At 39.8% G+C, this 23,045-nt stretch overlaps 1 protein-coding gene across 2 annotated transcripts in view; it reads left to right on the forward strand.

The window, feature by feature from the left end:
- Soat1 (sterol O-acyltransferase 1) overlaps positions 1–18,471 on the forward strand; it is a 78,100-nt gene extending 59,629 nt beyond the window's left edge. For both annotated transcript variants that reach the window (XM_008826137.3, XM_029560172.1), the window contains 11 exons: positions 718–825; positions 5,019–5,301; positions 6,762–6,840; positions 7,333–7,414; positions 8,045–8,090; positions 8,822–8,951; positions 10,701–10,798; positions 12,632–12,730; positions 15,307–15,442; positions 16,421–16,566; positions 17,554–18,471. In XM_008826137.3, coding sequence (XP_008824359.2) covers positions 718–825; positions 5,019–5,301; positions 6,762–6,840; positions 7,333–7,414; positions 8,045–8,090; positions 8,822–8,951; positions 10,701–10,798; positions 12,632–12,730; positions 15,307–15,442; positions 16,421–16,566; positions 17,554–17,610 — 1,264 coding nt within the window. In that variant the 3' untranslated portion in view covers positions 17,611–18,471. The remainder of the gene's footprint in view (positions 1–717; positions 826–5,018; positions 5,302–6,761; positions 6,841–7,332; positions 7,415–8,044; positions 8,091–8,821; positions 8,952–10,700; positions 10,799–12,631; positions 12,731–15,306; positions 15,443–16,420; positions 16,567–17,553) is intronic.
- Positions 18,472–23,045: the final 4,574 nt, after the last annotated feature.

The raw sequence follows: 23,045 nt of genomic DNA on the forward strand, positions 1-23,045 counted from the left end.
TGTCAGGGTCTCCCTATAGATCCTCAACTGGCCTGGAACTCTATCCTCCTGCCTCTATCTCTGGAGTGCTGGAATTAAAGTCATGTGCCACAGTGCCAGCCTAGAGACTTATTTTAGATCCTTCAAAAAGTCATTTAGAAAGTTTGTGCACTACTTTCTAAAAACAAGGCTAAAACACTTACTTTAGTTTGATGCAATAGATGCTTATTAAGGCAAGTCATCTGGAAGGTCATTCCTGTGTTAAAAGGAAGGCAACCTAGTCTGAAAACCAACCAGTGAGCAGAAAGTAGAAAGCATTTGTGAATGGTGAAGGTTTCTAACTTGGTGGATGGTAGTTGGTTGCTATCATCAACACAGGATCTCAGACTTATGTCAGTTAGTTAAACCAGGCCTTCTGGAAGGGTTAGGAATCATTTCTATGGCCTTTGTTTACACAATAAACCGTCATTTCTGGTGGAGTTTCTAAATTTAGACAGTTTAAGTGTTTGGTATCTGTCCTGTTTTCTAGGAGTAAGTATTCTTTTTTGGAAAGGATGGTTAAGAAGCCATTATTTACCTTGGCATTCAGCTTTAATATTGTACATTTACCTTTTAAAAGATGTTTTTGAAGGGTGAATAAAGCATCTTGTAAACTGCTTTAAAGAAGTGTCTTTGCTGTGTACTGTTTTAAAATTCAATATAGAGTATTAATTTGATTTGTTTGAATCACATTTACAGTGAGCTGTTTGAAGTGGACCACATCAGAACAATTTATCACATGTTCATTGCCCTCCTCATCCTCTTCATCCTCAGCACACTTGTAGTAGATTACATTGATGAAGGCAGGTAAGACAAGTGGGTTATTGATGTCTGAAAAGTTGACAGTTTCCGTTTGCTTAAAAATTCCAAAGCAGAGCTAGAGTGGTGGCTCAGCAACTAAGAGCACTAGCTGCTCTTGCAGAGGACCTGGGTTCGATTCCCAGCACCCACATGTTGACTAACAACTGTCTATAACTCCAACTCCAGGGGATACTCTTCTGGCCTCCACAGATATTGCATGAAACGGGTACACATGCAAGCAATACACTCATATACATAAAATAAAAATAATAAATTAAATCATTTTGAAAAAATGCCGGAGCCATCATGCAACAGATGGTGATTAACACAGAAAGCCACAAAAGGCCAAAATGTAGTGAATAAGAGACTGCAGAGTGTGTGTTCCTGGGTAGGACTCCTATATTAAACCTCTGCCACTCAGGGCTCAAGGACCATTGCAGAAGAAGGATGGGAAACACTGTAAGAGCCAGGTGTGGTAGATGACCATAAGGAAACAAGTTTCCAGGTGGTGTGGAACTTGCTCATATGAACTTATAACAGTGGTGACAGCATGCATAAGACCCATATAAACTCAAACCAGGCAAAAACCCAGCATAGAAGAGGGGAAATGGGTCAGAAGCCCCCAGCCTTACCTGAGGAATTATTGGCAGCTGATTCCTGCTGGGTGAGGGACAGTTGGTCTTGTAGACCAGGCTGGCCTCAAATTTATAGCAATCCACCTGCGTCTGCTTCCCAAGTGCTGGAATTAAAGGCATGTGCCACCACACCCCGCTTGAGTTGGTCTTCTTTAAGCCAGTGACACTAGATAGGTTGGCCAGGCTCCAGTGGATGAATTCACACGGAAGGACATCTGGGAACAAAAACTTGACTTGATAGGCCTTAACATATATGATAGAGTCTATCAGGGGGAGGTTATAAAGGGTGCTGATAGGGGAGGGGGCCTAAATAGGATTAAGATGCATTATATGAAATGCACAAAAATTCAGTTTAAAAAAAAAAAAAGAAAAACAGTAAAAAAATCCAAAGCAGGGGCTAGAAGGGTTAGAAGGACGGCGCAGTGGTTATGAGCAATGGCTGCTCTTGCAGAAGACCAAGGCTTGATTCCCAGCACCCACATGACAGCTAAGAACTGTCCATAATTCCAGTTCCAAGGGATCCGATACCCCTTTCTGGCCTCTTCAGGCATTGCACACACTAGTGCACCTACATACATACAGGCAAAACACATACACATAAAAAATATTCCAAAGCAGCTGATTTAATGATTTTTTTTTCTCTCCTAAAATGTATAAGAGAAACTGGGCATGGTAGAGTATGCCTTTAATCCTCGCACTTGGGAGGCAAAGGCAGGTGGATATCTGTGAGGGAGTTCCAGGCCAGCTGGGGCTACAGGGAGACCCTGTCTCAAAAAGACCAAAAAAAAAAAAAAAAAAGTATAAGAGAGCAGCTGAAGAGATGGCTTGGTGGTTAAGAGCTTGAGTTTGTACTGTTCTTCAAGAAGACCAAGTTCAAGTCCCAGCACAAAAAACAAGTAGCTCACAGTCACCTGTAACTCCATCTCCAAAGCCTCTGGCCTTCCAAGCACCTGTACACACATACACACACAATTAAAAATAAATAAATAAGTCTTTTTAAACAGTGGGGGATTTAGCTCAGTGGTAGAGCACAAGGCCCTGGGTTCGGTCCTCAGCTCTGAAAAAAAAAATCAAAAGTAAATACCAAGGAGTGGTATAGTGAGGTCATATGGTAATCTATACAGCCTACAGAAGGGGAGAAAAGGCTTTGCTGGGTATACATCTGACAGAGTATTAATATCTAGAATATACAAAGAACTTAAAAAAGTAAACACCAAAAGATCAAACAACTGGGCTAATTTAATAAGCACATAGTTCTCAAGATAAATGGCCAATGACTGTGAAAAAAAAGTTCAGCATCACCAGCCATCAGAGAAATGCAGATATAAGTACATTGGGATTCCATCTCACTGCAATACTGCAATCAGAATAGTAGTAATCAAGAAAATAAGTAAAACAAAAACTGGCTAGGACAGAGACAAAAAGAGAGTCCTTATGTATGACTGATAGGAATGTAAGCTAGTATGGTCACTGTAGAACTCAGTGGGGTTTCCTCCAAAATCTAAAAATAGTCCTAAAGCAGTCTATTTCTATAAACCATAACCAGTAGTTTTTAGTTAACTTTCTCAAGTAGGAGAATTTGTATGTATGGCTTATTAATTTATCTATGATATACATTTAAGATATTAAAATAAATAGCTGACGAGAACTTAGGTAAAGATGCGATTTTTTTTTTTTTTTTTTTTTTTTTTGAGACAGGGTCTCCCTATAGCCTCAGCTGGCCTGGAACTTGCTATGTAGACCAGGCTGACCTCGAACTCACAGAGGTCTACCTGCCTCTGCCTCTGCCTCCCAAGTGCTGGGACCAAAGGTGTGTGCTACCATGCCCAGGTTAAAATGTGATTTTTTTTTTTTTTTTAATTTTATGTGTGTGCCTGTGTATTGCCTGCATGTAGGTAAGTGCACCCGTGTCGTGCAATGCCTGCAGAGGACAGAAGAGACTGTTGGACCCCTGGAACTGGAGTTAGGGACAGTTGTTAGCTGCCATATGGGTGCTGGGATTCAAACCCAGGTCTTCTGCAAGAACAGTGTTCTTATCTGCTGAGCCATCTCTCCAGCCCCAAAATGTGATTTTTTTAAGATTTATTTTTAATTTTTTTTGACTATGTGTATGTGTGGTATGGGTGCAGGTGCCCAAGGAGACCAGAAGCATAGGATCCCCATAGAGCTGGAGTTACAGGCAGTTGTGTGGTCACCTGGCATAGGTGCTGGGAACCAAACTTAGTTCTGCAAAAGCAGTCCATGCTCTTAACAACAGAGCCATCTCTCCAACCCTGGGATGTTTGAGGACCTCAAGGCCTAGTAAGCTTGTTTTACGGTTTAAGTAAGCAGAGGTAGTATTATATGATCTCAAAACATAAGATTAACTTTTTGGTTAAATTATTCTCACAAAATGTAATTAAAAATTAATGAATCTTTTGGGGGCTGGAGTCATAGCTCAGAGGTTAAGAGCACTGACTGCTGTTGCAGAGGACCTGGTTTGATTCCCAGCACCCACATGGTGACTGACAACCATCTGTAATTCCAGTTCCAGGGGAATCCAACACCCTCCTCTGACCCCCATGGGCATTGCATGACTCAGGTTCACTTACATACATGCAGGCAATACATTCATACACAAAATAAAAATAATAAGTTGGGCGTGGTGGCGCATGCCTTTAATCCCAGCACTTGGGAGGCAGGCAGGTGGATCTTTGTGAGCTTGAGGCCAGCCTGGTCTACATAGTGAGTTCCAGGACAGCTGGGGCTACAAGGAGACCCTGTCTCAAAAAGACAAAAAATAAATAAATAAAAAATAAAAATAACAAATATTTTTTAAAAATTAATAAATCTTGCCAGGCATAGTGGCACATGCCTTTAGTCCTAGCACTCAGGAGGCAGAGGCAGGCGGGTCTCTGAGTTCAAGGCCAGTCTGGTCTACGTAACAAGTTCCAGGCCAGCTGGGGCCATGGGGAGACCCGTCTCAAAAAGACAAAAAAAATAATAATAAATCTTTTTAAAAAATGATTTTGTAAAGCCTGGCATGGTAGTGCAGTCCTGTAATCCTACCACTTGGGAGTTAGAGACAGCAGGATCAAGAGTAGGCTTGGGTTACATGAGACTCCCCCTCCCTTTCCAAAAAAAAAAAAAAGCAATTATGATTTAAAATGACAATGTGAAATTCATAAGTTGAATTGTATGCTTTCTTGAAAAACTATGATATGTTATTAATAGTAATACTGATTGAAATTTAGTATATAGACTTTTGAACTATGTCTATTTCTGTCTGAAATTTTTCTTTTATACATATATTGCTGTTGAATATTTCAGAAGTTCACAGCCTTACTGTCTTAGGTATCTTGGGTCCAGAGGCACTGGGCGTTTAGTGAGCTTGTTGAGGTATATTGTGAAGCAGAGGGTTAGAAACAGGTTTATAGTATTACATCCATGACATTGATGTGTTAATATTACAGTATTTCTGAAGTTGAAAATTGTATGTGTGTTTAAAAGTGTAAAAATTTTGAGTGCTGAAAGCTCAGTACATACGACAGGTTCACATCTCTGTCCTTTGTGCTTTGTCCCCAGGCTGGTGCTTGAATTCAATCTCCTGGCTTATGCTTTTGGCAAACTTCCTACTGTAATTTGGACATGGTGGGCCATGTTCCTGTCTACACTTTCAATCCCCTATTTCCTGTTCCAGCGTTGGGCCAATGGCTACAGCAAGAGTTCCCATCCGCTGATCTATTCTCTTGTGCATGGCTTATTTTTCGTAGTTTTTCAGCTTGGAATTCTAGGTTTTGTCCCAACGTATGTCGTACTGGCATATACTCTGCCACCTGCTTCCCGGTTCATCATTATCCTTGAGCAGGTAAGGTTTGATTGTTACTGGAAACAGTGTTCTGCTTGGTTGAATTAACAGTAATCATCGAACACTGATACTATTAACTGGTGTTAATGCTTGAATAAATTTTCATATGTGACTCATTATACCATTATCTGTAGAACTGAAGAGTTTTTGTTGCTTTCATGGACTCCTTGATCCTCCTGCTTCCACCTCCGAAGCCCTGGATTCCAGGCATGTGCCACCATGCCTGGCTTTTTAGGATCAAAATGTTTAACTGCATCACCTCATCTTTTAAAACTGATTCTACTTTGTTTATCTGGGTCTGATAATTTAATATTGAATTATTCTGGGGAAAAATTCTAAATACTTTTTTGTAAAAGTCATCTAGAGTATATTTTTGTAATTGAAAGTTCGCTTTTCAATTATTGAACTCACTATATTGTTGTGCAACTATTGCAGCTGAAATAAGAAATGTATTTTAATTTGTTTATACTATACCTGTCAGAATTTTCAGACTTAACATTGTCTGCCTGCAATGTTCTCTTTGACCAGTGGAAAGGACCATTTCAAGAAACTTTCTTTGAACAGATTTAATTTCTTAATTTTAATTTTTAATATTTTTATTTTTATGTGTATGAGTGTATTGCTTACATGTATGTAAGCACACCATTTTTTTTTGCCTGCATATATATATAAGTGCACCCATGTCATGCTTTCTGTACGGAGGACAGAAGAGGGCATCAAATCCCTTGGAACTGAAGTTACAGATGGTTGTTAGCCACCATGTGGGTGCTAGAATTCGAACCTGGGTCTTCTGTACAAGCAACCAGTGCTCTTAACCATTGACCTAACCCCAGATTTCTTTTTTTAAAATATTTTATTTATTATCTTTTACTTTATCTGTATGAGTGTATTTCCTGCATGTTTGTGAGTATATCATGTCATGCAGTGCTTACCCAGGCCAGAAGAAGGCATTGGATCCCCTGGAACTGAAGTTATGGATGGTTGTTAGCTACCATGTGGGTGCTGTAATTCAAACCTGGATCCTCTGCAGGAAAAACTAGTGCTCTTAACTGCTGAGCTATCTCTCAGCAGTTTTGAAGCAGGGTCTCCCTGTAGCCCCAGCTGTCCTGGAACTCACTATGTAGACCAGGCTGGCCTTGAACTCACAGAGATCTGCCTGCCTCTGCCTCCCAAGTGCTGGGACTACAGGCATGTGCCACCATGCCCTGCTGATTTCTTAATTTTTTATAAGCCTATAATAGTGCTATTAGGTACAAAACAATTTGAGTAATTGTTATATGCCCTTCTTTAAAAATTCTTTTTTTTTTCAGTTTATTTGCATTACCCATGAAGGTTAATTTGGATTAATATATGCAAAATTGAATTCTTTTCTGTGAATATTATCTAGTGCTGTTTTGGAGTTGCTTATAGGTGATAAGACAGTGATAGAAAATGAATTTCCCTCCTCTCTCCTTTGGCAGATTCGGTTGATAATGAAGGCTCATTCTTTTGTCAGAGAGAATGTTCCGCGGGTACTGAATGCAGCCAAGGAGAAATCAAGTATGTAACTTACCCTAAAGGATCGCTGATGGCTTATTTAATCATCCTTTGGTGTTTACTGGAATGATACATTGCATTCGGTAGCAGCTCAGTTAAATTTTAAGTCCATTAGATCCATATTGATTTGGAAGACTCATTTCCTGACTTCTTGTTTTATCCTTTTATCTGCCTACAACTTAAAAAATGTATCATTTTAGAGGTGTCTGTAACTTAGCATTCGTGGGGTGTTAGTGGCTTCCTTCAACTTCTGTTTACTCTGCAAATAGTTGCTTCCCACTCTAGAATTTTTATTTTAGTCACAGTAATAGCTTAAAGAGATGGGCAATACTTGGTTAATGCAAGAATAACAAGTTATTTGAGTAGATGAGGAAGAAACATCATGAGCTAAGAGATCATGTCTCCTTCCTTGTTTCATACTTCCAGTTTTTGGCTCTCCTGGTTTGCTGGGAGTAGTCAGGATCTTGTAATCTAATGCAGTTTTTCTTTTCTTAGGCACAGTTCCAATACCCACAGTCAACCAGTACTTGTATTTCTTGTTTGCTCCCACCCTTATCTACCGTGACAGCTATCCCAGGTAACTATGCTGTAGGGTGGAAATGTGGGCATCACAGGTGCTGCAAGTGAAGGCACATCTAGGCAGGCCAGGTCATCTAGCACTGCAGAGAACATGGAATGGGCTCTCATTTTCTCTGTGGCACGAGAAAACTCAGGTGGTCATTCTAGCAGCCCAATTCTAATTCTTGATAGAATTAGATAATTTTGTATAGTTGTGATGCTGTTTGAAAAATTGGCACTAGAGAGGTGGTTCAGTGGTTAAGGGCACTGGCTGTTCTTGAAGAAGACCCGGGTTTGGTTCCTAGCACCCATATGGTGGCTAACAACTCTTCACAACTCTAGTTCCAGGGAATCCATCGCCCTCTTATCTCTGTGGACATTGCATAACATGCAGGAGAAACATGTAGGACATTCCAACATGCAGGAAAACACTCATACACATAAAAAATTAAAATTAATTAATTAATTTAAAAAATTAGGGGTGTGTATGTGCTAGAGATCAAATTCAAGGTGTTGTGGCATGCTAAGCACACACTCTCCCACTGTACCTCCAGCCTGTAAAGGACATTCTATGTAGAAAAACATGAATTGTTAGGTTATTTACTTAAGTTCAGTTGTTTATTTTAGAAAAATTTTTTTCCCTTTTTAGGACTCCCACTGTAAGATGGGGTTATGTTGCTATGCAGTTTTTACAGGTAACTTTAAAAACTGCCCAAGGTGTTCTTGATTGGTTAATTATATTTGTTATAATTTATTCTATTTAAAATGCTGGTAAATTTATGTCAACAAGAGGCCAAATACTTTGTTTCCTTTGTCTATATCAAATACTAGAGAATATTATGTTCATTAACCAGTTCTGTGTGGTTGTTATAGTAAGCATCTAGGTTGATATCTCCTTCTTTGATAGTTCTGGGTAGAGATTGTTTATGTGTGGGTGTGGTTCAAAGTTCCCCAATCCTCCCTCGTTCTCAGAATCATAAATCCCAGAAATTCCTAGTTTAAATTGTGTTTAAATCAAATATCCAGTCACAAAATGAGTTCTTTTGTTCTAGGCTTCATGTAGCAGGAAAAACAGGTTCTTAAATGATGATGTAAAAATGTCATTTGGTCCAGGTATGGTGAGGCATGTTTATAAACCCAGCACTCAGGAGGCTGAGCCAGGATGATTGTGAGTTTGAGGCCAGCCTGGGCAATGTAGCAAGACATAGTGTCAAAACAAAAAATCATTTAGTAAAGGATTAGGAAAAGCTATGGAAGAAATTAGGCTCAAGTACTCTGTCTGAAGGATTGTAGCAACCTTACATACTAAGGTTAAATGGAATATGTATGTAACTTAGTTTAATGGTCATCATGCTTTTCTTTGGGAAGAACACTGCCCTCTGCATTTCCTTCCCAAGCCATCATTATTTTCTTTCCTTTGTTCCAGGTCTTTGGTTGCCTGTTTTATGTATACTACATCTTTGAAAGGCTCTGTGCCCCGTTGTTTCGGAATATCAAACAGGAGCCCTTTAGTGCTCGTGTTCTGGTCCTGTGTGTTTTTAACTCCATCTTGCCAGGTAACATGGGTACTCATTAATTTGGTCACTTATATGTTCAGGAGGAAAGAAAGCTGCTGTCCATGAACACCTTTGGTTTCCCTGCTTTTCCTATAAACTGATTGACGATCTACCCATCTTAACCACTTCCCCACCCATCTTAGAAGTGAAGTGTCTTCTAGTTTCCCCTTTCACTGAAGTTTTGCTTCACTGACAATGGACAGTCCATATATATGCTGTTTCCCTTTTTCCTATTCGGTTCTCTGCAATCTCTTGATTTCATCAGGCCATTGAAATACCCTTTGTTAAAACTGCTAGTGATTGGGGCTGGAGAGATGGCTCAGCAGTTAAGAACACTGACTGTTCTTGCAGAAGACCCAGGTTTGAATCCCAGCATCCACATGGCAGCTAACAACTGTCTGTAACTCCAGTTCTAGGGGATCCAACAGCCTCTTCTGTCCTCTGTGGGCATTGTGCAACATGGGTGCACTTACCTACATGCAGGCAATACATGCATAAAAATAATTTAAAAAATATTTTAAAATTGCTAGTGACCTCCTGATGCTAAACCCAGTGGACGGTCTAGCCCTTTCCAGTATGACCTCCATAGTATGTGGTGCTGCTGTCCACATTTGAAGTTGCAGTTTGCTGCTTGCCTTTCTGTTTTCCAGCCATATGTTGTCTCTTTGCTTCATTCATGCCTTGTACTTTTTTTCTAGTGATACATGAGTACCTACTGTGTGTTGGGTGCTAAGGACTCAACAGTAAAAGAAACAAACAGTCTTTGCCCCAAGGTGTTCCCACCTTACAGTCTCCTTGGCTCACTCTTTTCATCTGTACTTAATAAGACTTGGCAATGTTCCGTTGTCACCACGTCTTCCTTCCCTTTCTCGCAGTCATCCCCGTAACAGGGATGCCTTCTCTTTGGTATCTTCCTCACTTGGCTGCAAAACCTACTCTCAGCCCATCCCATGTTGTCTGGCTCATAGCAGGTGCTGTATAAATCTTCTTTGGAGCAAATGAATAAAATAGGTGAACATGTAAATGGATTTTTTAGAATACTGTGTAATAAGTACTGTATAAATAGAATCGTTTATAGGCTTTATTTCATATTAGAGATGACATTTAGCATTGGGCCTTGAAAAATATGTTGGCATTTGTCTGGAGAAAAGATTTTGAGGCAGAACGATGGATATAAAGACCTGGAGCACTTTGGAATGGCAGAATTTGCAACACTAGGAGTCGAGCTTTTGGAGATAAATTAAAAATCAGATATGTTAACCATGTAGCTGTTAATACTTTTGGCTGGATAATTCTTAGTTTGGGGGGCTCTCTTGTGCATTGTAAGGTATTTAGCAGAATTCTGGCCTTTAGTACCTAGATACCAGTGGCTTGATGTCCATCTTTACAGTTGTGCCAACCAGACATGTTTCCAGAGTTGTTTATCCCAGAGAGAGAGGGGACAAAATCTCTACATTTTTAACAGTTGGTTTAGAGAGATGTTGTAGGGACCATGTTTTGAAAGGTCTTAGGTACAAAGGTAGGCTGTATATCAAGGCATTTCTTTAAAACAGGCTGGGGCCATCTGTTCCCTTTAAAACTACTGGGAAGGAAGTTATTGCTTTAAAAGTATACTATCATTTCTAGTCAGGTGGAATAGCAAATTTGACTTTTACAGTATTATTACAGCCAAATAAATGATGGTGTATTAATGACTTGATATGTGAGCTGTTTGGAAAAACTCTTCATTGTTGTTAATCTTACTTTTAGGAGTGCTGATGCTGTTCCTTTCTTTCTTTGCCTTTTTGCACTGCTGGCTCAATGCCTTTGCTGAGATGTTGCGCTTTGGTGACAGGATGTTTTATAAGGTGATGTATATACTTGGTTTTTCTTTTCACATCGTGTATGTGTGTGTGTGTGTGTGTGTGTGTGTGTGTGTGTGTGTGTAACTTATTAATGGGAGGGACGGACACTCGTGCCACAGTGTTTGTGTGGAGGTCAGGGAATAATTTGTAGTTTTTGATTCTCTGTACCATTTGAGCCCTGGAACTCCTACTCGGGTGATAGCCAAGTTTGGTGACAAGCGCCTTTATCTGCCAAACCATCTTTTTGGCCCTCACATCCTATTTTATTTGCTCCTTGTTAGTTTTGCCAATATTGAGTCTGAAATAATGCAGATATAATTTACATCGTCTTTTCTACCTCTGATTTCTGCTCCTCTAATGTAGCATAAGGGCCTTGACATTTCAGCACTCTCAAGACAGAGGCAGGAGTATTGCTGTGAGTTTAAGGCCATCCTGGGCTACATAGTGAGTTCCAGGATACCTTGGGCAATGGTAGAGTAGGACTCTGTCTCAGTCTTCCCTCTTCTCACCTCCACAAAGAAATGTAGCATATGGTTCCTATTGGGTCCTGTGAAGATATTGGTGACTATGGCAGGAGAATACTTGTCCAGAGGGTATTATGAGAACTCTACCACTGTTCATTTGAAATTGGCTCTTCTACAAAGCAACCTTAGCAGATTGGTCCATGTAAGACTGTTGAGCAGTTATGAGGACAATAACATTTCCTTCTATTGTTTTAAAAACCATTATATGGGACTGGAGAGATGGATCAGTGGTTAAAAGCACTGACTGCTCTTGCAGAGGACCCGGCACCCACATGGTGGCTGCAAACCGTCCTTAACTCCAGTTCCAGGGGAATCCGAAGCCCTCTTCTGACCTCTGCAGCATTGCATGACACGGGTGCACTCACATACATGCAGGCAATACACTCATACACATAAAATAAAAATAATAATAAAAATAAAAATTTTTTTTTAAAAAGTATTATATCTCCTTAAAATGGGTTCTTGGGGCTGGAGAGATGGCACAGCAGTTAAGAACACTGGTTGTTCTTGCAGAAGACCCGGGTTCAAATCCCAGCACCCACATGGCAGCTAACAACTCTCTGTAACTCCAGTCCCAGGGTATCCAACAGCCTCTTCTGACCTCTGTGGGCATTGTGTGACATGGGTGCGCTTACCTACATGCAGGCAATATACGCATACATATAAAATAAAAAATTTTTAAAAATGGGTTCTTCACACTTCTAGAGCTAGACTTCCTGGGGCTTCTGTAAACTACTGAAGCCCTCACATTTTTTGTTTGGGCAACATTCTAAGTGTACCACTCCTTTCTCAAAGATAGGAAGTGTAGGTTGCATATTTTAGATCTCTGGCTGTATTCGTCCAATCTTAAAATTGGGAGCGAGGAATTTTCAAAAAGGACCCTGGGACTTGGAGGTAGCCACCATCTCACTCCTTTTATTTAAATGTTGCTCTTATAGTCCAACTATCTGCTCACTGTTAGTACTTGGTTCTCCCATTATGTTTAACAAGGTAAGGAGGAAGTTCACTGATTGCTGTTACAAAAACTTTAGATTTAAAATGATTCTTTGTGTTCTGTATCTTTCATTATAACTTGTTTGATAATGAGACAACTATATCATAGCTCCAGATTAACATATTGAACACAAAATAACCAAAATGATTTAAGATTTCTGACATCAGGGTATGAACCAACAGTTTTGTTTTTTTTGTTTTTTTTTTTTAATCATGGTATTCTCTGGGCTTAACATCTTACATGGATGTTCTTTGGGAATATTCAGGTTTTTTTTTTTTTTTCATGCATGTGATTTTTATGTCTTTGTCTTTCCCTCAGGACTGGTGGAACTCTACTTCATACTCCAACTACTACAGGACTTGGAATGTGGTGGTCCATGACTGGCTATATTACTATGCTTATAAGGACCTCCTCTGGGTAAGGAGCAGGGATTTAAGGAATAGGATTCTTTTCCAGAAGTGTTAATATTGCACAAGCTTAGAAGAATTGTGCTTAATTGCTTGGGAAAAGAAAGAGGGAGCTGGGCGTGGTGGCACATGCCTTAAATCCCAGCACTTGGGAGGCAGAGGCAGGAGGATCTTTGTGAGTTCGAGGCCAGCCTGGTCTACATAGTGAGTTCCAGAACAGCTGGGGCTACAAGGAGACCCTGTGTCAAAAAGACAAAAAAAAAAAAAAAAAAAAAAAAAAAAAAAAAAAGAGGGATAGTTCCTTGTCTGCTTTTTTTAATGTGATGTTTACATCAAAGTAGCTTTATTCTTTGAGCAGTACTGTGTGGAAACCAGTGTGTACAGCATTAGGATAATACCATGTTTTGCTCTGGATTTTGTTCTGACTGCAAAGTCAGAATTCTTGGAGACGTGTGACTGAGTTGAAGTGATCCATCGCCAATGGGCCATTCAGAATCTCATTGTCCAAAAATAATCTCCCCCTGGCTTTTTCTTTCATTTGGTTTTGTTTCATTGTTAAAAGTTGAGAAATATTTGTCTTTGGATTTACAGCTCTCTAGCTAGTGACCCTTTTATGCAAGGCATGCTTTGGAGCAGAATGTATTTGAAGTAATTAAGTATAATCTGTGTCTTACAGGTTAACACTAGTGTCTCATAAGCAATTTTCATCGTTAAGTAAGGCTATTATTTGGCTAAGCATCTTGTGGAGGAAATAGCAGTGTATTTGAGTGAGAGTTCTCCCATTTATAAGTGAGGTTCCACAGGGGGATGAGGCAAGTCCCTTCTTTCTAAATCTTAGTTTTAGAGAGAATGCCTATCCTATTTACTGAACAGTGTCCCCTTGATGGTTTACATTTGAGTCAGGTATGGTCCTGTAGGCACTTGGAAGGTGGAGAATTCAAGACTAGCCTGGTACATGAACCATGCCTCAGAAAACATTAAATAAGACTGGGGAGATGGCTCGGTGGTTTAGAGCACTTGCTGTGCAAGCATGAAGCACCCAAGTTCAAATCCCCAGAACCAATTTAAAAAGCCAGGGATCATTACATGTGCCTGTAACTCCCACAGGCAGAAACAGGAGAATCTCTGGGTCTTGCTGGCCACCAACCTAGCTTCAGGTTTCAGTGACAGACTCTCAAGGGAACAAGGTGGGAATAATAGGACACATAATGTCCTCTTCTGGGAGATACATGCACACACACCACATTCCCATGCACTGTACTCACACACATATACATGCACATTAAAAGAAAAAACAAGGGTTAGAGAGATGGCTCAGTTATTAAGAGCACTGGCTGCTCTTGCAGAGGACCTGGGTTCATTTCCCAGCATCCACATGGTAACTAACGACTGCCTATAACTCCAGTTTCAGGGGAATCTAATGCCTTCTTACCTCCATGGGCATTGTACAACACAGGTACATTTACACACTGCAGGCAATACATTCATACCTAAAAAAATAATAAAATGTTTTTTAAAAAAGAAAACACAATAAACAGAAATTTGATGCGTTTTTTATACATGAAAGCTTTTCAACTGTAATATTATTTAAAAATAAGTTCAACTAATGTCATTAAAAATATTGTTGAGCTGGGCACTGTGATGCATGTCTAGAATCCAGGGTACATGGGAGGACCATTGTTTAAGTCCATCATGAGGAATATATAAGACCCCGTGTTAAGCAACAAAATAAAACTGATAGCTTTGAAAGTATGCCCTTATCTTTGAACATAAATCTTTGGAATAATGCCTTTTAATAAATAGATGTTTATCAGGAATGGTGGTGCATGCATTTAATTCCAGCAGAGACAGAGGCAGAGGCAGAGGCAGAGGCAGAGGCAGAGGCAGAGGCAGGCAGATCACTGTGAGATTGAGACCAGCCTGGTCATCACAGTAAGTTCTAGGTGAGCTGTGGCTACAAGGAGACCCTGTCTCAGAAAAACCAAAAAAAAAAAAAAGGGGTTTATGAGTTTCCATGGTAGTTACTTTTGTACCATGTAACAAAATAACTGACATAGCATAAAAGAGGAAGGATTGGTTTGGGCTCTTGGTTTTAGGGGATTCGATCCTTGGTTGTTTGGCTCCATGTTTTAGAGCCCATTGTGAGGCAGAACATTTGACTTAAGGGCTGTTCATTTCACTGGTAACAGGGGAGAGGGGGAAGGAGGGGGGAAGGAGGGGAGGGAGGGAGGGGGAGAGAGAGAGAGAGAGAGAGAGAGAGAGAGAGAGAGAGAGGAGAGAGAAAAGGTACCTCTAAGTGCTGCCCTCAGTGACCTACTTCTCCGAGCCAGTTCCACCTTGTAAAATTTCTAGAACTCCCCCCAAATTGTGCCACCAGCTGGAAACCAAACCCCCAATGCCTGAGCCTTTATGGGAATACTTCATATCTAAACTAGAGCAATTGAGCCTGTTTTTTCGGTCATTATTTTATTGGGATTAGGCTTGGAAAATCAAATACAAACAGATGTATGTGATAACTATGTCTAATATAGTTCATACTAAATTCTTTAAAAAATATATTCTTTGATAATTCTCTTTGTGCCTTAGTTTTTCTCGAAGAGGTTCAAATCTGCTGCCATGTTAGCTGTCTTTGCTCTGTCAGCTGTGGTACATGAATATGCCCTGGCCGTCTGCTTGAGCTATTTCTATCCAGTGCTCTTCGTGCTCTTCATGTTCTTTGGAAGTAAGTGTCTTGAGCTGCTGTGGGCTACGGGAGAAAAGCAGAGAGGAAACTGAAGTCAACATAGAAAAAGCAAGACCATCTCAAGGTGCAGTTTGTTGATCAGGTGGTCAGAATGTTGACTCTGAACAATTATATGCAGTTGTGTCTAAAGGTGTTTAGGCACTGAGGGGAGGACATGAGTCAGGTGGCCTCTTGAGGACCATTCATGAAAGCTGTTGGCATGCACTCCTGACAGCTGGCCTGTTTTTGAATGTGCAGAGGAATAGATTAATAATTCTGTGAGATGTATTTTCATTTGTTCTGAATACTGTTGATTTCCTCTTAATTAGTGTTAGATAAATTTCAATACTTAAGCTTCATTTTTATGTATAGAACAACTGACCAGAATTAAATATCCATTCAAGTGGCTGGTGCTTATTGTGATGATTAAGTTTTTAAAAATTAATTGTTTTATGTATATGAATATTTTGTGTGTATGCATGTATGTGAACCTTGTACATGCAAACCCATGAAGGCCAGAAGAGGGTGATGGATCCCTGGAACAGATGTTAAGGACAGCTGTTAGCTTCTCTGTGAGTGCTGGGAACTGAACCCAGGTCCTCTGCAGGAGCGACCAGTGCTCTTAACTGCTGAGCCATCTCTCTAGGCCCCAAATTTGTTTATTTATTTTAATTTCTATGTGTATGAAGTTGTGCTGGCATGCATGTAAGTGAACCCATGCTTGCAATGCTCGCGGAGGCCAGAAGAGGGCATCAGATCCTCCAGAACCGGAGTTATGGATGGTTGTTAGTTGGCATGTGGGTGCTGGGAACCCAAACTGGCTCCTCTACAAGAGCAACTAGTGATGTTAACCACTGGGCCCTCTCTGCAGCCCCTCGACGTGATGATTAAATAACAACAGCATATAGCTGAGCCCTGTCATCCTCTGGCATATTATGGTTTGATAACTATTTAATTTTGTTCTCTTTCTAACACCAGTGGCTTTTAACTTCATTGTCAACGATAGTCGGAAGAGGCCAATTTGGAATATTATGGTGTGGGCGTCCCTCTTCTTGGGCCAGGGAGTCATTCTGTGCTTTTATTCTCAAGAATGGTATGCCCGTCAGCACTGTCCGCTGAAGAATGTGAGTCACCAGGCCTGCGTGGGTGCTATCCCCTGGTGCAAGGGGGTGGGGTTAAGAAGAGAGTGGAAAATATGATGAGTTTATTAAGGGAAGTAGGAAATAAATGCATTTGCTCCTTCTCCAGTCTGACTGCTACCCTGGAAATTTCTCATTTCTTTGTTCTTTATTGAACTTCCTCAGGTCTTTGTTTCCTTCTTTCTTTACTTCCCTGTGGTTTTCTTCCTGGCTCCTGAAAATGTAGGCATTCTCTAGGCTTTTCCCAATGGCATGCATGTTCCTTCCACTGAACACAGATATTTTTCACTTCTTCACCTCCCCCAAAGTAATACCTCTTATAAAAATGGCAAGCGAAACTGATAAGCCCAGGATTGCATTTCCCTTTTTTTTTTTTTTTTATAATTATGTTTAGGTTTTGTTTATTCTTAGAGGGTTCATGGCAGGGGCAGGGGGTTGTTTTGTTTCGTTAACCTATAGATGGATAATTCCAAAATTTATATGGGGGATGGTAAGGTGGAGGATTCCCTCTTGGTGTATCTGCCTGGGTATTTCTTTCTTCTAGGTACCTGTAACTGATGGTTATCCCTAGTCAGAGCCTCTTCACTTTTCTGTCTCTGTATGCCTTTTGTCACACAGCCTCCATTCTCCCTCCTTACTTTCTGTTGGTTCCTTCCATGCATCTGATGTAGTGGCTCTTGGCTCTGCACTCTGTCCGTGATCTTGCTGCTCTTGATACTTAGGTTCCATGTCAGATTTTGTTCTACCAAAATCCAGTTTGGATGCTATATCTTCCGTGAAAGTTTTTCCAATTCTTGCCTCTTGTCTTTCCTGTTTTGAACTTTCACAGTACTTCATCTGCTCCTCCTTGAAATAGTTCACTAATTGAAGACCTTGCATTATAGTCATTTGAATACAGGTTTTAGTATCTTAACTCTACCACTATTTAGATTTTAGGCTTAACTATTCTCCCATTGTTTTTTTCCATTATAGCCTACATTTCTGGATTATGTCCGACCACGTTCCTGGACTTGTCGTTACGTATTTTAGAAGCCTAGACTTTGCTTCTTTCTGCATCACTGAAGATCAGTTATTCATCTTGATTTGGAATCAGCTGTTTCCAGCTGTTAGTGAACACATGTATGTCATGTTGGTTGGACCACTCTAGCCTCTCCAGATGGCTCACTCCATTCCTTGCTCCACTGAAGCTGGACTGTTGAAAGTTCACCTAACAGTTTTGCATTTTGTTTCCTTTTGGAAAGAAAGGAGACTTGTAGACGAAGTCAGGGCAGATTTTTGCTGGGTCATCTCAGCTTAAACCTTGGTAATTTTATCTGCTTTGTTCCTTGATTCTGTCCACCCAGGGACTAAATATGTTATCTTGGCCACTGAATTAGCCAAAACACTTATGAAGAAATCATTTCAGTAACTCTGGCTTAGGATTTTTGTCATGCTAATTAAATATGTAATTGGGGGATAAACAAAATTTTCTATTTCTAGTAGAAAGAGAGAAACTATCTATTTTCCAAAGATAATCTTGTTATACATTGTGTTTAGAATCTTTTGATGTTTTGTTTTGTTCTGCTGTGGTACTGGGGATAGAATCCAGAGCCTGGCTTGGTGGCAGTGTGCTACCACTGAGCTACACCTCCAGCCCCTAGGCTGTATTTTTCTGAAAGTTCACATCTCAGTTTTTTCATTTTCTGTATAATATGTCATAATTTCTGTGAAACAGCTAGCTGCCTTTCACTTTGAATTCAGTAATAATATATATTCAGGGGATCGGAAGTCAGAAAGGAAAAAGACAGACAAAACATTTCCTTCTGAAACTTCAAACATCATTTTTACAAAAAGATTTGCTGAGCCGTGTTTTAATTATTCTATCATAGAATTTATATGGAAGATTTTTGTTGTTTTGTTTTGGTGTTTTTTTTTTTTTTTTAAAGAGGCAGGCTGGCCTTAAACTACCCCTGATCCTTTTATCCCTGCCTCCCAAGTGCCAGGATTACAGGAATGTATCACCATGCCTGGTAAGACTTTTTAACTTAAGGTACAACTTCTTTGAAGTTACTTAGAAGTATCTTTTGGTAAAATTACTTTATTGTCTAATAAGTATTGACTTTCTTTGTTATTTTGCAGACTAATGAATCCATAATGTATTAATCGCTCTACTAATACTGAAATGATCTTTAAGAATCCAGAAGCTGGCTTCTGGAGCATCTGTTTAATCATTATACTTTTAACAATATATTTTTAGATGAAATAAATTAATATGTGATCATTTGTAAGGACATGTACTCTATTATGTGTCATTTCCAAGTTGTAAGATGCCTGTTCCTAAGCTGGTATGGTGCGTAGGGATTGCTGTGCTTGTATGCATGGGGTGTGATGCATATAAAGTCTGTAAAGATTGTGCGTTGGAACAGATGTCAGAGAACATGTAGTTCAATCTTCTGCCCAAAGAAGTGAGACTTCTGAGTTGCTCAGATGCTGATTGTTACATGGCACAACCACTTGAGAGATTTCCTTGGTGTTAGCAACTATCCATACAGTTGTGGGAAGTCTTTTCAAGATTATTTTAAAGTCATTTTGAGTCTCACAAGACACTATGGAGTTTCTTAATAATCACCCTTAATCTGGACCCTGTTTCTTCAGCTTAATCACCTCTTTTATTCATTATACCTTTGACCTAGATGAATTGAGGCTGTTTTCAAACATAAGATCCAACTTCAGCAGATACAGCTTTTTCTGTTCCCAGGAAGTAATGCTCTGCACAGTGGTATTGTCACGGAATCTTAACCTCTCAACAAGCCCGCTGTGCTGAAGTTCTGTAGACCTCTTAAAAATTAAGAGTCATTCATTAGAATGTGTAACTATATTTAAAATATAATGTGGGAACTGAGTGGTCTGTGACTTGATTATGCAAGCCAGTCTCTTGAAGCAAAAGAATGAAATTCTTAGGTGTCATCTCTGTGAAGGAACTGCATATACAGTTTCATGAGAGGACTGGGTTCCATAGCAGTTTGTTGGCTTGATCAAGGCTGCTCTTCCCTTTCACTCACTCTTTTTTGAGGCAGGGTCTTGCTTTGCAGCCCAGTCTGGCCTAGAACTGATCATCCTCCTTCCTCAGCCTCCCCAGTGCTGGGATTACAAGCATGAGGCCACCATACCAGGGAAGGCCTTTGATTAGTAGTGTTTTGCCCAAATTTTAAAAGATAATCAATAATGTGTGTAGGACCACAAACTGCTTATAATACTAATGGATTCTCTTAAGAAAACGTACATATAAAACAAATACATAACACTTTTTTTTAATTTTAATTTTATTTTATGTGTATGTGTGTGTTGCCTGCATGTAGGTCAGTGCACCCGTGTCATGCAATGCCCAAGGTCAGAAGAGGCTGTTGGATCTCCTGGGACTGGAGTTATGGACAGTTGTAAGCTGCCATGTGGGTGCTGGGATTTGAACCCGGGTCTTCTGCAAGAACAACCAGTGTTCTTAACTGCTGAGCTATCTTTCCAGCCCCCATCACTTAAATGACAAATGACTACATTTTGTGAAAGGAGACTAGACAGTCACGATCACATCGCAAGCTGCATTTAGCAGAACTCTACAAGCCACAGCTCTGCTCTTTAAAAAAATTAAAGCTAAAACTTCTTCCTGATAATGTTTTTCAAGAAGGTTCATTTATCTTTCCCTGTTTTACTAATGGGGTGAAAAATATTTTGTTACAGAATGATACTTTTTAATCTTCTTCAAAGTACTGAATTTAGTACTTCTGTAAGAAGAATTAATGGTCAGTCATAACCGTGATTGTAGATGACTGTACAAGAAAATAATAGACCAGTATGTACAGTACTTTCCTTCCTGTTTAGACCTCTAATTTGGCCTTTTATTACCCCTGTGTTGGGTAAATGTGTTGGATGCCTTTATGCTCAATCTGGTTTGGGGGCGGAGTGCAAATTTAGTTTTGGTGGTGGAGTAATGTACTGAAATTGCCAAGGTAAAGTTGCTTGCCTCACATTAGAATTTATTTAGAAAATGAAGGCTGCTTTTAACCTGTCAGTAACTACAGCATTTGGAAGCAAAGGGAGTAGGGGAAATGTTTGCTCTTTTTAATTGCCAGGTAAAAGTTGGTGATATTGGCAGGTTAAAAAGTGTAAGGAGCCAGGCGTGGTGGTACACGCCTTTAATCCCAGCATAGGAGGCAGAGGCAGGTGGAACTCTGTGAGTTCAAGGCCAGTGTGGTCTACATAGTGAGTTCCAGGACAGCTGGGGCTACAGGGAGACCCTGTCTCAAAAAAAAAAAAAAAAAAAAAAAGAGTGTAATGATGAGCTGGAGAGATGGCTGAGCAGTGGTGAGCCTTTGCTACTCTTCCATCCGACCCAAGTTCAGTTCTGAGCACCCACATTGAGTGGCACTGTGCCACTTGTGACTCCAGCTCCAGGGGAATCCAGTGCCCTTTTCTGGCCTCCAAAGGCACCCTGATGCTTGTGGCTTTTGGCCACATAAATAAACACAAAATTCTTTACAAAAAGAAAGTATAATGTATAAATAATCTATTTGCAAACAGATTGTTATAAAACTAATTCATTGAGTGTATGCAACTTGTTTTGTAATTTTAAAACTATTCTAAATAAATGGACTTAAGAGACTTTGTAGACAACAGGTCATAATATGTTTGAAAATTACTCACTTGGTCTACGTAACATATAAAGAAGGAATTTATAAGTTGTTGAGAGATCTCACACACAAAAAAGTGTTTTGCGTGAGTGCAAGACATTCTGAGGCAAATCCATTTGTTTCATGTGGAGGGAGAAAAATGATGTTAAACTAATGTGACTGTAGTAACAAGATTCCTGATATAGTGGAGCAATTCAAACATTAGATGGGGCATCATTTTAAAAGTAAATTGTGGGTATTCCTCCCTTGGGGCCCCTCTCACTCTCTGGAGTGCTTTCTCTCCTAGGACTGCATAAACTGGGCATGATGGTACATATGTGTAATCTTAGCCCAGGGGAGTTTCAGAAATTCTAGGTTATTCCTCGTTACAAAACAAGTTGGATCTAGAGGCCAGCCTGGGCTGCATGTGGTCCTGTTACTAAAAAAAAAAAAAAAAAAAAAAAAAAAATTGTTACATCACATAAGACATAATATACCTACTTGAGGATTGTTCTCAACTGTGAACCTTGGTTCTCTCCTGCCCCAGAATACCTAGTTTTGAGAAACAGCAATGAGGTAAATGAAACATGGGCCTTTGGTTAAAATACCCCTGTACTCAGCAGCGTGACCTGGCCAGAACTGCCTAATTTATCAGAGCCAGAGTTTTCCCCATCTGTGAAGTGGGGGTGATGACTACCTCATGGGATTGCTGTAAAGCATTAGCCCTGGCAGAAACACAACCTTATCATTTTCTTCATCTCCATAAATTTGAAACCTAAATTCTAATTGTTAGCTTTTAAAAATGTGAATGCTTCAAATGATGCATGTTCACAAGAATTCCTGCTGTATTCCCACTGTTCTAAACAACCCTTCAGGACCAGCTCCTTGATGTCACTTACCTGCTTTTGATTTTTGTTCATGTTTGTTTTGAGACAGAGTCTCATTCTGTAGCCATCTGCCTCAGCCTCCTGAGTACTAGAATGACAGATGGGAGCCACCACACCTGGCTTTCCTAATCATTTTAAACAAGATTGTCATAGGCATTCACTCTTTTCAAAATCACTTTGAGTTTCTTTAACCTTAGAGTACGGTGGCAAGCTTCTAGAGAATATTGTTGCTGTTACTTAGGTGTTTAAATCAAGTATTTAGAGGTAGAATATACATTTTATAGCGAAGTCCTGAAATTTGCAAAGTGGAAGGGAGCTAATGAAGACTTATTTCAGTATAAAGAATGCTTTGTAGTCTTGGGAAACAGTAAATTTGGTTGATTTTTTTTTTTCCAGTAATGGGATTAAACCCAGGGCCTTGTTCGTGCTAGGCAAACACTCTACCAATGAGTTAGTCCCAGTCCTAGAATAAATTCCTTAATGGAAAATAGCGCATTACTTTTATTAATAAAGTTTGAGTGTCTTGCTTGCTAATCTTGTACAGTAATTTCCTGTAATGTAAATTAGACAATACCATGTATATCCATATATCTACACACACTGGCAAAGAAATACTCCTGGTACAGTGTATGGCTGTGAAATTGAAGGAACTAGAAAAAAGGTTTTGAGGAAAGAGTACATATTATTGACACTTCTGTAAGGATTTGATTGGTTTTAATGTCACTGAAGTTTCTGTCAGGTAATCAAGTGTTGAGACACCTTGTTGAAATAAAATGCTGCATATAAGCCTGGTTTATATAGAAAATAAATTAACAGCTAGATGTTGAAACTAAGAGATCTGAATCCTTCTCCACCCCCAGTTTAATAACCAGCTTAGAAATCAGCAGACTAATAATAAGCTTTAGGATAGTGGGAGAGCTCTGTAATCTATAGT

Source organism: Nannospalax galili, unplaced genomic scaffold (assembly GCF_000622305.1).
Source record: "Nannospalax galili isolate Female #2095 unplaced genomic scaffold, S.galili_v1.0 scaffold429, whole genome shotgun sequence".
NCBI classification, from domain to species: domain Eukaryota; kingdom Metazoa; phylum Chordata; class Mammalia; order Rodentia; family Spalacidae; genus Nannospalax; species Nannospalax galili.